The sequence below is a fragment of the Theropithecus gelada genome, chromosome 15 (genome assembly GCF_003255815.1).
Source record: "Theropithecus gelada isolate Dixy chromosome 15, Tgel_1.0, whole genome shotgun sequence".
In the NCBI taxonomy this organism is placed as follows: domain Eukaryota; kingdom Metazoa; phylum Chordata; class Mammalia; order Primates; family Cercopithecidae; genus Theropithecus; species Theropithecus gelada.
Window position 1 is genome coordinate 4172152 of NC_037683.1, and position 17551 is coordinate 4189702.

The window sequence follows — 17551 nt, forward strand, 5'->3', positions numbered from 1 at the left end:
TGTTGACTCTACAACCTAAAATATTTTCAAATCTTTCTACTCCTCTCTGGCACCAATGAACTGTACTCCCAGTCATCCTGACCACATATCTGAAATTCTGCAATAGCCTCTGAACCCTTCTCACTGCTCTAGTTTATTCTCTACATAGCATCCGGACCAGGCAGAATGATTTCAGGGACACACATAACTGATCCTGTTCTGTTGTTCTACTGCCTAAAACTTCTCAGTGGCTTCACAGTGCCTTTAGTATAAAATCTCAGATCCTTAGTAGGCCCAAGACCTTGCCACCTTGCTAGGAACCAGCCTCGCCTCTTGGTGTTCCTTTAAAGAGTCAAGCTCCTTACAAACCTCTATACACAATTTACTCTCTGCCAAGAGCTCTCTCCCCCTCCTGGCTTCTCTTTCCCCAGTTCTTAGATTTAATGTTCTTTCTTCAGATAAGCCTTTCTTAACCTTCTACACCAGGTCAATGCTTCTTGTTAAACACTTCCTTCGTAACCTCCAGATTGCTTTGTAAGTAAAGGATTATTTGTGTAACTAATAGTTTAATGTCCCCTCTTCATGTTAATGCAAACTTCCTGAGAAAGAGTTGGTAACACACACGAGTAATTCAGGGATCTCTGAATCCAGTTGTGTCTGATTCTAGAGCTCATGTCCACAACTACCAAGTGTACATAAATCTGCTCATCCTGGAAGATGGCTTTTTGCTTCTTTATTTCATGATAGCCAAATGTTGATGCACGGGAAGCCCTGCATCATATAACATCGCTGAGCAAATTCTACAGCAATGATGTTGTGCTGCTGGTGAACCCCTTTGTGCATGTTCTGTGAGTAGTGGACCACATACACCTCAGCTTTTACTTTCTGTTGACTACAGGCTGGACTAGCTGCGCTAGACTCCAGATCTCTTATTGTATAATCTCCACATGCTTAAACAGGGGTGACATTAACCACTTTACAGGGTTGTAATAGTACTCATTTGGTCAATAAATACGTAATGAGCATTCAATATAGGCCAGACCTTGGTTTAGATGCTGGGGATGCCTTTAGCAGAGTGCTTATCTCCTTTAATGTTTCAGCTGGTCACTATTACAAGTAGTGTCATAATTATGTGTCGATGTTTGCTTATGTCACGGGGTATGAGATTTGTGACGTCTGCCACTCATGGCAGGGTCCCTGCGGCGCCTGGACCTCCAGCGGCACGAGGGCGTTGACTCCAGGGCATCACTGCGCGGCGTGGCCGCCTCTCTGCTCCAGGCCGCCAGAGGGCGCGTAGTCTCTACCGCCCCTCCGCTGTGCCTGAGTCTACCCGTTACTAGCCGTTACCGGCCTCCGTTCACCTCCCCAACGGCGCCTGCCCCGCCTTGCATTCCCAAGCTCCGCCCCCATTGCCCCTAGCGGCTGTTTGTTGACTTCCGGGCGCGTGGTTGTCCGTTGATCCACGGAGTTTCGCCATGCGGAACTGGGGGGCTTTTGCGGCCCGCGTCGGGGCGGAGTAGCTGCCTTAGCCCCGACCAAACCGTCCTCTACAGCTTCCTGGCCCAGGCGCAGGCTGCCCGTACCGCCCTTGGCATGAAGGAGCCCGAAGAGCCGTTGCCCGGTGAGTCGCGCCCGCGCCGATGGCGGAAGGCCGGGAGGGAGGGTCCGCGGGCGGGCGGGCCCCGCCTCCGGATCGGCCCTGTGAGGGGACAGGCCCGAGGCTTGGCGGCCGGACTGGGGCGGGATCGCTGGTTGCGCTCCCACGAATGACTGAGGGCAGAGGACCGCACGGGAAGAACAGGATGGAGGAGAACGGGAAAGAGGGTGCCTGACTTTCTTATGTTTTTAAAATAAGCTTTTGATGAGATTCTTGAAGGCGGGACACCTTTTTTTTTTTTTTTTTGAGACGGAGTTTCGCTCTTGTTGCCAGGCTGGAGTGCAATGGCGCGATCTCGGCTCACCGCAACCTCCACCTCCCGGGTTCAAGCGATTCTCCTGCCTCAGCCTCCGAGTAGCTGGGATTACAGGCATGCGCCACCACGCCTGGCTAATTTTGTATTTTTAGTAGAGACGGGGTTTCTGTATGTTGGTCAGGCTGGTCTCGAACTCCTGACCTCAGGTGATCAGCCCGCCTCAGCCTTCCAAAGTGCTGGGATTACAGGTGTGAGCCACCGCGCCCGGCCAGGCAGGGACACTTTTTACCTATCTGTAAACTCCCCAAAGTGCAGACTCCAGACTTGTGCACTTTGGAGGTCCTGAGCTCCCGGTTATGTATTGAATGTGGTAAAGAGTGAGTGATCAGGGTTGTGGGGTAAAAGGGGATACAGGAAATAAATTGGAAAAGAGGAAGAAGAGGGACCCTTTAGCGAGTGTTTTTTAGCCTTTTTTTCTGAGCTCTATAGTTAGAAATACTTTTGACATTGTGACCGGATACCCCATACATACCGTGTAACAGAAATAGATGTCTCGTGATGCAGTCCTTGTTCTAACCACTTAGATTCCGCACACAGCTTTTTGATAATGCATTCTTTTAAAATGCTGATCGTGATCCACTGAATTGATTTTCTGACCCACTAATAGGTCACGACCATGTTGAAAAAACACTGGGTTTGAGCAGAATTATACCCTCACTGAAATATGTATGTTTTCTTCCATGCTCCTGGCCGGAACTTAGATTCCTGTCCTGCAGTTCACAATTTAGTGAGACATACAGGAAGGTGAACAAAATGACCATACAAATTCACAGTAGATGTTACAGGGCCAGAGCAGAGCCGCCAAACCTTGGCTTGGGATGAGGGTATCAGGGAAGCCAGGGGAGCCAGGACAAAACAGTTAAAATGTTAAAATAATTCATTCTGGGGAAACTCAGAGTCTGTTCTAGATCCTAGTCGAACTGAGATGCCTCACAATGGTCTCAAAAAGTTGTCCACAGTGGCTAGTCTCTTGCATATTAATATTTATTATTAATACTTATATTCGCCATGTTTTCCTTTCTGGTACAAATTAGTTTATGTGTGATCACCCCCCTTGGGATTTCCCCAGAAGCTGGACCTGGCCTACTATTTGGTGTATGTGTGTGTTTAAATGGTTTTTGGGAACTGCTAATTAGTCTCTCTTCAAAATGATCCTGTGTCACAACAGTTTGTGAATACTACTCAAATCAGGTAATGACTTGATGTAAGAATGTTAAATCTCAACATCCCCGTGTACTCCCCTCCCAATCTCCTAGGACCGTGGCATTTTGTGATGTTGTTTTGGGGGGAAAGATAAACCATCCTTTCCCATGTACTGTTTCTGGAAAGAGAAAAAGACATCTCTATGACTGACTGTAGTGCATGAGTAAGATGAGAATTAGAAACTTCCTGAGTAGCTGTGTTGAGAGGATCTTTTCATTTTATACTGGATCCCTAAACATTCTGAATTCTCAGAAATCAGGAAAAGCTGAAGTGCTCCTTTGCTGACGACTTGGGTAACCTGTCTTTTATATTAACAATGTCGAAAGTTATATTTGACTACCTACTCACCATTATGATGAATTCCTAAACAAAACATTGAACAGTTACGAATATACATGTGTGTAAGGGGGGCCCTTTCTGTGTGAAAAGTAGAACACACAATGGCTACTTTGTGCTAGGCAGTATGGGTAGTGCAGACAGTTTATACCCTCTGTAACCTTAGAAAATAGTTGGAAAAAAACAACATTTGGGGTAACAAATGGTGAACTCTGTGTTTCAACACAGAAAAGCAGTGACTTTTTTTTTTTTTTTTTTTGGAGACGGAGTCTCACTCTATCGCCCAGGCTGGAGTGCAATGACGCTATCTTGGCTCACTGCAACCTCCGCCCCTGGGGTTCGTGCAATTGTCCTGCCTCAGCCCCCGAAGTAGCTGGGATTACAGCTGGGATTACAGGTGCCCACCACCATACCCGGCTAATTTTTGCATTTTTAGTCAAGACGGGGTTTCACCACGTTGGCCAGGCTGGTCTCAAACTGCTGACCTCGAGTGATCCACCCGCCTAGGCCTCCCAAAGTGCTGGGATTACAGGCGTGAGCCACTACACCTGGCCAACATTTTTAAAGTATAGCTTTTTATTGCTTTGTGAGGACCTCATCTTACATATTATGCTACCTACCAAGCTCTCTAATCAAACTGTTACACAAATCTTGCTGAGATTTGTAATTTTGCTGATTTGTGTAACAGTTTAACTAGAGAGATTGCTAGGTAGCACAATTATTTGCCATATAAATTCTACAAATCACATAGTTCAGAGAAGCCAGTGATCATTTCCAACTCTTATGGTAGAGGAAGAGTTTACAGAGGCAGCTATGAGCTACCACTTTGAGGATGCTAGGCCCTGAGCTAAGTTTTTTATTCATGTCATCTCATTTAATCCTTACAACAACCTTTGAATACCTAGTTGCCTTTAAAGCCTGTTTTTTTTTTTTTTTTTTTCTAGCTGCTTTCCCTTGGTTCAAATGAAAGAGATAGTGGTGGAGTAATTTGTTTCTCTCTGTGCTGTCTCTGGTTTTATGGGTATTCATTGGGATTACCAACAGAGAAAGTAAGAGTTCACCATTTTGTCCAGTTATCGTGGTTCACGCCTGTAATCCCAGCACTTTGGGAGGCCGAGGCAGGAACCCAGGAGTTTGAGACCTGAGCCTAAGCCCAGGAGTTTGAGACCAGCCTGGGCAACATGCTAAAACCCCGTCTGTGCAAAAATTACAAAATTTAGCTGGACATGGTGGCACACGCCTATAGTCCTAGCTACTCTGGAGGCTGAGGTGGGAGGATTGCTTGGGCCCAGGAGGTCGACGCGGCAGTTAGCCGTGATTGGGCCACTGCGCTTCAACCTGGGTGACAGAGTGAGACCCTGTCTCAACAAAAATAAAAAGAGTTCACCATTTGGGCTAACGTCGTTTCCCTTGCATAAGAACGCTGGAGGTTCCTTGGAAAAACTGGACCAGAGAAAATCCAAATTGACTGATAGAGACTCTCCCCATAGATATCCTGATGAAGTTAATGAGGAAGCTAAGTACTGTCCTGTTTTTGTGTTTCGAGAAAAGCTCTCAGTCAGAGGCCAGACCATGAGGTGTTAACCAGAGCAAGACTAGCACAAATTGTACCATTTCATTCCAGGGAATAGACATCTACTTGGTGACAGCAGAACTATTAGTAATAGATGACTGCCTTCCTTGTGATAGTGTATTTCTTACTTTGTGCCAGTATATGAGTAATACATGTTCAATCTAGTAGATTTCAGACGTAAAACTATAATGGAGTCTGAGGAATAAGAAAGACTGAATTAAGGTGGAAGAAGGAAGGCTTAAACATTGCCAGAGTAGGGGCAAAGCTGTCATGAAACAAGAGGTTTGTATGGATAAATTACTGAAAAGGTATTTAAATAACAGGCAACATAGTAAAAGTTATAAAATAGAGACCATCTTATATTTGCAGATTCGGGTGCTGTGTTTACATTTGGGAAAAGTAAATTTGCTGAAAATTATCCCAGTAAATTCTGGTTTAAAAATGATGTCCCTGTACATCTTTCATGTGGAGATGAACATACTGCTATTGTTACCGGTTAGTATTACAATCCTGAATGAGGACAGTAATACTTAGAAAATTCTAAATATAATGTTATAGATACGCTGCTGTGTTTTAAACATGTTGAAAATATGTGTTGTTTTTTACTTTGCCAGAGAATTCTTCACAAAATAAGTCATCAGGAGTGTCTTTTAAATTTTAAGTTTCTTTAGTATATTTAAGTATGATTTTCTATACACACAACTTTCTTGAAATGAATCTATTTCAATATAATTAAAAAACTGCTACTGTATAATTTTAGAAACTCTTTCCCACCTAACAGAATCTGGTTATACATAGATGAACAAGGTAACTTGTTTCAACACAGAAAAGCAGTGACATTTAAAAAGTATAGCTTTTTATTGCTTTGTGATGACTCATCTTACATTGTGTGAAAAATGCTTCAGTTGATTATTTCTTTTTCCGTCCCACCAGGAAATAATAAACTTTACGTATTTGGTAGTAACAACTGGGGTCAGTTAGGATTGGGATCAAAGGCAGCCATCACCAAGCCAACATGTGTCAAAGGTTTGAGATCTTTTTACCTTTTCACAAACTGTATAAAGTGTTTTTATGTTGACTGTGTAGTTCTTTAATGTCATAAATAATAAAGCCTTTAGTTGTTTATTTTCTGACATTTGCTTGAATATTATTAGCATTTAACTTATCTTTTATATGATATTCAGAACTGCTTTTGTATGTTAGGGTCTAAAAATCAGATTGATTTTAAGTCCAGGGACCACAAAGGAAGTAATGATTTTACAGTATTGCATTTGAACATCCCCCCTCCTTTTTTTTTTTTTTTTTTTGCTTGTTTGTAAAACTACTTACATATTACTGTTATTGTATATACAGAGAACAAACGTATGTTAGAATTTTGAGCTTTTCTCATTTAATAGAGTTGTGGACATTATGCTTCTATTTAGTTGCTGGTTTTATAAAACATACTTATCCGCTTTATATAGTCACTAGGTGAAGTAAACAAAACATCGAGACTAGGGATTGATTAGTACTAGTGTAAAAGAACAACAGGACAAAATATTTGAAATCAGGAGTGTTCCAGAAAATGTTAGATATATAATACCCTTACAAAGCTTTCTGGATGTTATATGCAAAACCTCTGTTTGGGTATAACCTGTGAACATCAGCTAAACTTGAAAGGATGATGGAGATTCCTTGAGATGTAGTAAGAGCAGTATTTTTTATCTTCCTGGCTAAATTTTAATTTCAGCTCAAAATATCAGTGTAGCTTGTCATATTCATGCTGTTTATGGGAATTGTTATGGAACTTTTAAAGTATTCCATGTGTTCAAAAAGTATTTANGTGGAGGCTTCTAGAACACCCAAGCATTCCCCAGTGTTACCAGGTCATCCTCCTGGATGTTTGAGCAGGAAACACTGGGAGGTGTCTATGGGACTCCACTAAGCGCTGCCCTCTAGATGTGTCACTGAGAAAAACACTTCCCAGTCCAGACCAGAGTCCCTCAGTAACTGCCTGAGAGTTTTCCTCAGGGGTAAGTCATGGACAAACTCAGGAGATCTTGTCCCTCAGGTGGCAGCTGAAAAGGAGGGTTTCAGGAGAGGTGGCGTCCTGTGAAGAAGGGAACTTCTAGGGCGCCCCTTTAGCCTCACAGCGCCGTTGTGGACCTGAACCTCGGGATGGCACTTTCTCCATTGCTTCACGAAGGCTTGGGACTTAAGCCTCACCCTTTCTCAATCCTATGAAGAAATAAGCCCCAAAATCCAAACACTATCATTCCAGGTTGTTTTCTTTGTACAAATGAACACCCTGTTTCACTGTCACCCAGACATCAGCTCTGCAGCTCTGGGATGTGTTCAGAGCCCGGGTAGGAAGAGTTCAGCAGGAGGAAGGGAGGGGCAAGGCTGGGAGGAACCCAGGCTCCCTGGTCTCCATCCAGCCTGACTGAAGGCGGGGGCAGGGCTGACTGCAGCCCTTGCTCAGGCTTCTGGGGTCTCAGTGCCCTAAGGCTGATGATCACAACCCAGTCCTCAACCTCACAAGCACATGCCACTTGCCAATCCCACCCCACCTCGGCCACCCTCCTGGCAGGACCATCTGCCATTCCTTAGATTTTTCCTGAACTGGACGCTTTATTAATTGCTGGCACACACCCCTCATGACCTCTAGATCCTGGTCCTGTGTGATCATAGATCCACAACAAACTCTGTTCCATGGAGCAAGCTAGAAACCCCCAAATTCCTGACCTATCACCATAAAGAACTCCATTAAACTGTAAGTAACCACTGCAAACACCACTACCGTTTATTACTTGATATATGTGGGTCAGGCCCTGTATCTTGCATTTTGAAAACATTACAATATTCTGTTTAAGGCTTAAAGATGTTAAGTGATGATTCCCAGATCACACAGCTATTTTGAGGCAGAGTCAAGATTGGAACCAGATCATATCAACAGTGAAATACAGGAAATCTTGATAAGTGTCTACTTTTACTTTTATTTTTATAGATTCTGCCCATTAAGTCAACTGCATTGTTATGCAATAACTGGGTTTCATATTTGTATTAAATACCTGCATCCACTCAGACAGAGCTGCTGATCAGATTGAGACAGTCTTATTGCTGGCTGCCATTCCAGCCAACATGACTGCTCTCAAGACAAGGTGTGATTTATTTCAAAGTTTAAATCACTGGATCTAGATCAACAATAGAGTATATTTTCATCAATATTAGAATGATTTAATTTTTTAATGATGATATGAAATACCAGCCATCTCTCAGAATCTTAATAGTGTGTATTTAATAAGCACTTATTATACACTTGCTACTTTTCTGAGTGCTTTGCATGACTTTGTAATTTAATCTTCATACCAACCTATAACACAGGTACCATAAGTATACCCACTTCATAGGTTAGATACTAAAACACAGAGAGATTCAACAATGTGTCCAAAGTCAAGAAGCCAGGACATGACAATAGTGATATTAAACCCACACAGGCATGTCGCAAGCCAGAGATTTTCATTAAAAATAATAATGTTGCTGTGGGGACTTTAATTCCTTCCTAAAACTGAGAATTCTATTCTATTGTGTCCCATATACTCCAGGAGGAGAAATTGTAATAGCAAGAGTTATAACTGTGCAACAGCTATGACCTATTTCACCCTTAGCAGGACTCCTACAAACTGAGCTGATGTAAATTACAGCAGAGGGCCCTTGGTGGCAGAATCTTTGGTGGCCATTGGCCCATGGCATACCCATGCTGGGGACACAAAGGCTGTGGTCTGATCTCACTCAGAGACACATGCTTTCCTAAGATATGACAACACCGTAATTAGAAGAACTGCATGATCCTTTAACTCCAGTGACATCCCCTCTCAAATCATGACCTAATCAGGGACATGGGAGTGATCAAGGTGGAAGTAAAGCGAACTAGAAGATTGAGCGACTATGTGCTGGGATCCATGCCCTTTTCTTGATGATCTAGTGTGGATTTCAAAATGGCCACCACCAGCCTCCTCTGTGTGCTCTACCAAGCTCAGAAATCTTATATTTTCCCAATTATGTACCAGACAGAAGCCACCAAGGTTAAAAGTCTACAGTGCTATGGAATGAATTAACAAGAGCCCATTTACTGTTTCTGCTTCTAGTTTGAAGAGAAATTTCTGGAATCTGCATAAGATTTGGAAAAGTTAAGAAATAGTAAGATCAAGTCCCTATGTGCCTCTGAGGAGGGTATCTCGTAGAAGGTACACAGGGAGGTTTGAAAAGCCGGGAATGCTTACGTGTGTAAGGGTGTAGTTGGTGACAGTGGAGAGGGAGAAAATCGTAAAATGGAAAGGATGGGCTCCTAGAGTAGGTCTGGCAATGCTTTCCAGGCTAAAAAGGGCCAGACTTCTATTTGTATTTGCTGGAGAACCATCTCTAGCACCCTGAGGATCCCATTTCTTGCTTTCCTGCTTTTGGCACCATGAGTGAGCTGTGGTCATCAGCTCAGGATCGCATACAGCCCACCCCATCCAAAGACACGCAAGGACATGTTTTAAACAAAAGGAGTTGAAATAGGTTCATTTTGAATTTGTTTCTCTTATAAGTTTGACAAGGTGATATCTTTCCAATGTTGTATGCTTAGATAACGAGACAGTGTTGAATTGGTTGGAAGTCCCGGTCAGAGGGTGAGGAGGGACATGAGCCAGGGTAGCAGCCATGGGGTAAGAAACACAGAGCCTGCCCTGCACACACTGTCTAATGGGGGTATTGAAGACCACGCAAAGGGCCAACGTAGAAACTTCTCTCAGAACTGTATTTAATGTCTTCAACAGCATGAGACTTACTTTGAGAAATTCCCCTGTTAAATGGCATCTGGCTGGTGGCCCTGTTGCAGTCTCTCCCAACTTCTTCCTAAGATATCATGAAGATAAATCAACACAGGCAATACAAGGGAACTATTTTGTAGCTGGATGGGGAATAAAAACATAAATGAAATAACAGGATAAAAAGCAAAAGAAAGCTTGATAAGAAAAAGTATTTCCAGAAGCTAAAAACAAATTCCTATTTCATTTGAACAGTTGCTAGGCAATATTTTTTTTTTCATTTTATACATTTAGTCATTTCCACAACACTTTTTCATCCTGAAAGGGTGGGATTCCTAGAAATTTCACTCTGCGTTTTTTTTTTCTATTTAGTAAAGATAGGAGTATGTTTTTCCAACAAGTGCCAATGGTTGAGATTGACGGGATGAAGCTGGTGCAGACCAGAGCCATTCTCAACTACATTGCCAGCAAATACAGCATCTATCAGACAGACACAAAGGAGAGAGCCCCATATAGTATATTTTCTGTTCTTCCATCAGCAGAGAACACAGGAGCGATTTAAGTCCTTCCATGAGTGGGTGGGACCGTGGAAGGAGCATCATGACTAGCAGCAGGCTGGGCCTTGGGCGAGTATGCTGGGTCCAGTATTGCAGAGTCCCATGGAGATGAGGAAACAGTGAACATGGGGAGGGTTCAGGTGAGGGTGATTCTAGAAGAGGACGCAGTTCATGGATCCAGTACCCTTATAGAGGTTTCCACACACTGATGAACCGTGAACTTAGCAGGATGGGGAATCATGATTCCAGGTGCTCAGGCCTTCAGAGGCTGGACTCCAACAAACAGCTTAGGCCAAGTCATACAACATTTGAGAGTCTGTAGATGAAGGAATTGGGAGGGAAGGCTGCAAAAGAGCTGAATCTCAGGTTCCACTAATTCCAAGAATAATGACCAGGAACCTAAGTTTCCAGCCAATTATATGAACTGGTCAACTTGACTAAGGTTAGAGAGGCTGGTGCCCAAGATACTAGACTTACCTAAAGTAAGCATTTGATACAGACCAAAGCAGCCAGACTGATTTTGCACCAGCAAAGCTGGGAGGAGGGGTCTCCTCCCTTGTTGGCGGTTCCTTGGAAAGTCCAATATAGAGTTACCAATGACCTAGCAATTCCATTACCAGGTCTACATCCAGGAGAAAGGAAAACACATCCGCACTAATCCATGCATGGAAATGTTCATAGGAGAATTATTCATCATATGCAAAAGGTGCAAACAACCCAAATGTCCACCCATGGAAGAATGGAGGAACAAGATGTGCTGTAGCAGACAATGGAATATTCTTGGGCTATGAAAAGAGATGAAGTACTGATGCATGCTCCAACGTTGGTAAGCCTTGAAAACATGTGCTGTAAAAGAAACCAGACACCAAAGGCCACATGTGACATGAATGCTTTTGTATGAACCATCCAGACCATTTGAGTCCAGAAAGGAAATCAGTTGTTGACAGGGGCTGGAGAAAGGGGACAATGGGGAATGGCTGCCAAAGCATGTGCTACTGCCTTCCCAGGTGATAAAAATGTTCTGGAATTAGACAGTGATGGTATTTGCAGAATTCTGTAAATGTACTAAAAATTACTAAATAATATTCTATAAAGGGGTGGCAATTATGATATGTGAATACATGTCAATAAAGCCATTATTTTAAAAGTATTTGCCAGGTATGGTGACTCACGCCTGTAATCCCAGCACTTTGGGAGGCCGAGGCAGGCAGATCACCTGAGGTCGGGAGTTCAAGACCAGCCTGGCCAACATGGGAAACCCCATCTCTCCTCGGAATACCAAAATTAGCTGGGTGTAGTGGCACGTGTCTGTAATCCCAGCTACTCAGGAGGCTGAGGCAGGAGAATAGTTTGAATCTGGGAGGCAGAGGTTGCAGTGAGCCAAGATCGCACCACTGCACTCCAGCCTGGGCGACAGAGCAAGACTCTGTCTCAAAGAAAAATAAAATACAGGGCAAGGCACAGTGGCTCATGCCTGTAATCCCAGCACTTTGGGAGGTCGAGGCACGTGGGTCATGAGGTCAAGAGATCAAGACCATCCTGGCCATCGTGGTAAAACCCAGTCTCTACTAAAAATACAAAAATTAGCCAGGTGTGGTGGCGTGCACCTATAATCCTAGCTACTCAGGAGGCTGAGGCAGGAGAATCACTTGGACCTAGGAAGCAGAGGTTGCAATGAACTGAGATCGCCCCACTGCACTCTAGCCTGGTGACAGAACGAGACTCTGTCTCAAAAAACAAAAACAAAAACCAACCAACCAAACAAACAAACAAATAAAAGTTTTGTAGGAAACATAGTTTGAAATGAGAAGAAAGAAGATATCCTATAGTATGCACTGGCTTTATATGAATAATTTTACCATGTTTACCAATTTTACCATGTAAACAATTTTCTCATGTTACCATGGGAATATTAGGTGAGGTCTTGAAACACAGTCATGACTAGAATTGGCCAACATCATGTGGAGAAGGTAATGGAACAATGTTTTATGGAAAATAATTGAGAGAATTTCTTTTTTTAAAATTTCCTTGAAATAATATAGTTTTTAGACATACCTTATTTCCTAGTTTTTCATTTATTTATTTTATTTTTTTCTATTTTAAGAACTTCTAGGCCGGGCGCGGTGGCTCAAGCCTGTAATCCCAGCACTTTGGGAGGCCGAGACGGGCGGATCACGAGGTCAGGAGATCGAGACCATCCTGGCTAACACAGTGAAACCCCGTCTCTACTAAAAATACAAAAACTTAGCCGGGCGAGGTGGCAGGCACCTGTAGTCCCAGCTACTCGGGAGGCTGAGGCAGGAGAATGGCGTGAACCCGGGAGGCAGAGCTTGCAGTGAGCTGAGATCCGGCCACTGCACTCCAGCCTGGGTGACAGAGCGAGACTCCGTCTCAAAAAAAAAAAAAAAAAAAAAAAAAAAAAGAACTTCTAGTGTTGGGCATAAAAACGAGCCTGGAATGTGTAGTATGAGGAGAGAGGAAAACGGACACGTTCGAGATGGCTGTGCTGGGGAGGCTGTCAAATTGCAGGTCTTCAGCCATACGAATCATGCTAAACTTATGTATAGAACAAACCACAACAGAGTGAGCAAACCTTATTTGTAGCATCAGTAGTTATGTGCAGTGATTCCACTAATTTCTCGTGACTGTGACACTGGACAGGTCACTGATGTTTCTTGTACCTGTATTTGGTCATGTGTATAACAAACATTTTAGATCTAGATCTACCACAATAGAGTGTTCTGAGAAATTAATGTAAATATATTTATAAAAATCATAGCCTAATGACTGGCATTTGAAAGGCACCCAATGGAGCTGAATTACTTTGCTATCACCTAATGCTTCATTGTCTCAAGTGTTTAAACCATAAAATCTAAGGCAGAAGGCACTTAGCAGTTTGGTTATTTTCGTCTTACAGGGTCGATATGTATATAGAAGGTAGGGCAGGTTTGAGTGAAAAGCTTCTACATTACTCATCACATACACCCGAGGAAAAAGAAACAAAGCTTGACCTGATCAAAGGGGGAACATCAAGCCATTATTTTCCTGTCTTTGAAACTGTACCTGGGAGCTTCTGGATAGCTGAACACATGGAACTTCTTGGAGGGTGGACTGTCCAGGGAAGGCATGGAAGCTCCATGCCACTTCCCCTGATCTCGCCCTAGGCATTTCTTCAGCTTTTCAGTGGCTACATGATTTGAGCCTCAAAACTACAATAGAGAATTATTCAGTGAGCAGTATGGATTGCCACCTAACAAGGATAAAGTAAACCTAAAGTCACAGTCACTACTCTGCCCCAAGTGGAAACTGTGATGTTTCTGTCTGGATTACTGCCAAGTTTGTAAAACAACAAGAACCAAAAATCAAGAGAGAAGAACTTCATTCAGTTTTAGGGGTGACCCATAGCAAAGTTTGTACGAATGGAAAGAGGTCCAGTGAGAACCTCAAACTTAATGTACTGTGAGGCTATCTTGAAAAACAGGCTTCTGGGCCTCTGCTCTTATGCTGCTTCTTTTATGACAACACCTTTAGATTGCATGACAAAAAACAGTAACACGAAAGACTACAAAAGAAATCAAAAGAAAGTCCTGATTCTACAAAGGAGGCTAAGCAGATGAGAACCAATACCAAAACCAAGGGCCAACCTGAGAATAAAAAGTCAAAGAGCTCACTGCAAAGAGAAGAGATTTCAGTCCAGGTGCTGACTTGCCACAAGGCATGAGGAGCCTTTGTGGATACTGCACCTGGTTGACGGCTGGGGTCCTTGGCAACGGGTAACATAGACCATGCCTTGTTGGAACTTCCAGAAAAACTGTGGAAGCCAAGACAATCCAAATGAGAATAAGCAAAGGGTGTTTACACAGAGCTTGCTATAGAAAGGAAGTCAGCCACCATCAGTCACATTTGTCAGAGATTCAGAGGTAGGCAGGAAAGTCTGAGAGATTTATGGTAGAAAAAGTTATGCCCTGACTGCAGGTTGCTGGCCTAGGGATGCTGTAAGCTGGCTAACTAGAAGCATGGATTTCTATGTGATTGGTTGGAGATTCATATTTTGCTTTCTGTGGTTGGTCATAAATTGAAAATAGAGGCAAAAATTAGGGAAGTTGGCAGTTATTGACCAAACGCTGGTGTATTTGACTAACTGTTGCAAAGGTCATGATAGAAGCTGTTTAGTCTATAAGGGCACTAAGAGTTTAGAGGGTTTCTTAGCAATTTGGCTGCTGTAACAAAATACCATAGACTAGGTAAAGAACAGGTGTTTCTGTCTCACAGCTCTGTAGGCTGGGAAGTACAAGATCGATGTGCCAGCAGATTTCACAACTGGGGAGCGCCTGTTCCTTGATTCATAGACATCCAATCTCTGGCTGTGTCCTCACATGGCAAACATGCCAAGGGAGTTCTCTAAGGTCCCTTTTATAAGGGGACTAATGTCATTCATGAAAGCTCCACCCCCATGACTTGATCATCTCCTGAAAGCCCCACCTACTAATGGCTTGAAAGAATATATATTTTTAGGGATCTCTTCTAAAGACATGGGAGTCAGGATCTCAATGGGTGAATTTTTGGGAAACATAAACATTCAGTCCATAACATAAGGCAACAGAAAAATAGTGCCTGGGAATTGGTGGGGCACTGACCTTCACGTCCAAAAGCCTTCCGTGATGTTAATGGAGCTCCTGACTCTCAAGGCATGGTATAAAAATAGACTGTGAATAAGAATTCTAGCAGTTCTACCAAAGAACCCATGACATGTGCATTTGAACAATGTATATTACAATATAGCATTGAAGTTGTTTTCTTTGTGTACTGAGTAATTATCCATACTTGTGAATGTATACATAATCTGAAAATATATTTGCCAAAGTATTATCTTAAATCAATGGTGCCATATGATTTCTCTTTTTATTATTTATGATGTTAATCTGCTGAGATATTTTAATAAATATCACATATCACTCAAAATTTTTATTATTAAAAAATGTATACATCCAGTGTAGTCCAAAGAAATGTTTTATGAACTTACATACACCAAGGATCTAAGTAGCAAAGTTAACATTTTATCTTAGCTGTATCACATGTCAGTCACTACACCCCTGTTTGCCTCAGTCAAACAATTTTTTTTTTTTTTTTGCATTTCAAAGTAAGTTGCAGACATCTTCACAGTTCACTCCGGGACACAGTGGCATGCAGATTATAGCATAGGGAAAGCAGTAAGAACTAACATTGCAAGAAAGAGGATGAATTAAAGCTCACCCAGGCTTATTTCACATCCCAAAGCAGGAGATGAGGAGAGCAGTTGAGGAGAAAAGAGGATTCTGAAAGAGTCTACTCCTGGGAGAAGCGTGCTGTCATGAAGGTGGAGTCGCTACCCAAGAGAGACTGCAGAGAGATAGAGTGTAAAGCCACTGACACCAGGGCTGCACGCTGTAGGGCCTGGGGCAGACAGAACATGCTGCAAGAGGGGATAAGCCCCTGGCCCATGTGGAAGATGCAAGCTGGGTGGGTGCTGTGGATGCCACAGCTGATGTGGAATAAGAAGAGAAAATGGGAGCCTGGGCTCCAACCAAGAAGTGAGCAGAGCCACACTTCTTACTCTCTCACTGAATCAGGGAACATGGAGAAAGATCTGGATCTTCGCACCTGCCCAGTAAGGAAGCAGAGGTGGGAGAGGGAGAGTCAGGCTGGACAAACTCAGGGAGAAGCAGAGGCCCCAGCCTCACTGCACATGTGTTCCTGACCTGATTCCTCCAATTCTTCAGGTGTTGAAGAGCCATGGACAAGACTACCTCATTGACAACAAGCTGTGCCGGGCTGATATTCACCTGCTGGCACTTCTCTACCATGTGGAAGAATTTGACTCCAGCCTCACCTCCAGCTTCCCTCTGCTGAAGGTGACCCATTTCCCAGTCCTCAAGAGGCAGCTCCTCATCTCCACCTTGGTATCTAGTATCTGGGCCCTTGGACTGGCCACATTCTGATCCCAGCCTTCTCCAGGCCTTCAGGGCCTCCCATGTCTCCAAAATGAGCTTCCAGGTCCTGATTCTGAGGCATGGAAATGCCTCCTTGTGATGCCAAGGAAATTTGATGTGCATGCTACCCCAAGAAGAACATTTCACTTTATATAATGCAAAGGACCCAGAGCCCAGCATCTCTCCTCATCCCTGTATTTCACTGTGGTTTTTGCTGCTGAGTTCTCTGTGATACCCTTTATCCCAATATGCCCTTGTCTTCCCACACCAAGCGTGTCTGAGCAGGGCCCTTTCCATCTGGTTCCTTCTTTGGGCTCTGGCTCCTGCTGCCAGATCATTGTGTTCCTTGTGCACAGCTCTCCCAACACGCTGCCCCCCAATGCTATATCTCTCTATGGGAAAACTGGCCCCATGGTTTGCTTTCACATTTTCTATTTTCATTTCTAACTCAATTTTCCCATATCTCCACTTCTTCTGCTTAGAGACTGATCTGTGCTGATATCTCACAGGCACATGGTTCTTTCTCGTCTTCTACAAGAGCCATGAATATACAAGATTCAAGTGTAAGAAAGAGGGTAGGAAGACTGAACTGAATAAAGTCTTAAAGACATTTTTTGGGAAAATGCTAATGAGCTGCATGTTCTTCCTCTTATCTTCATCTCTCACTTAGTGGCCATTTCTGCCTCCATACTGGTGCTGATAGAGGGAACTCAGTCGGTCTTTGTGTAGGAGGGACTCAGATTCCCTGGGTTGTGTTAATGGTGGTGTCAGCCCTTGGCTTCACTCTAAGGCTGTGCTTTGTGCATTGCGGGCCTGAAAATCAGAATCAGCAAACTCCCCACAGTGAAGAAGTTTTTGCAGCCTGGCAGCCTGAGGAAGTTTCCCAGAGATGCAAAAGGCTTAGAAGAAGCAAAGAAGATTTTCAAGGTTTGATAAAACAGGCATGGATGCCAAGAACATGCAATAAGAATATTCTAAAATTTTGCAACAATAAATTGCTTTATCTAAATGTTGGTGGTGGCTATTGTGAAGTTAATAAACTTTTTAAAAATTATATGCTATTACATAGTAAAACATCCATGACCAGATTTAGTTAAAATCGATTTATTTTCATTAGTATCTGATATGAAATCAGATTTCCATTCTCCCCATAAATTTTCTTGGAATTAAA

At 43.1% G+C, this 17551-nt stretch overlaps 1 protein-coding gene across 1 annotated transcript; it reads left to right on the plus strand.

Annotated features, from left to right (window-relative positions):
- The first annotated feature begins 8942 nt into the window (after positions 1–8942).
- On the plus strand, positions 8943–17313 carry LOC112608562 (glutathione S-transferase A1-like). Its single transcript, XM_025360493.1, is given in 7 exon segments — positions 8943–8963; positions 9192–9243; positions 10232–10359; positions 10725–10729; positions 13329–13470; positions 16171–16301; positions 17190–17313. Coding segments are annotated over 7 exon segments (603 nt in total).
- The last annotated feature ends 238 nt before the right edge of the window (positions 17314–17551 follow it).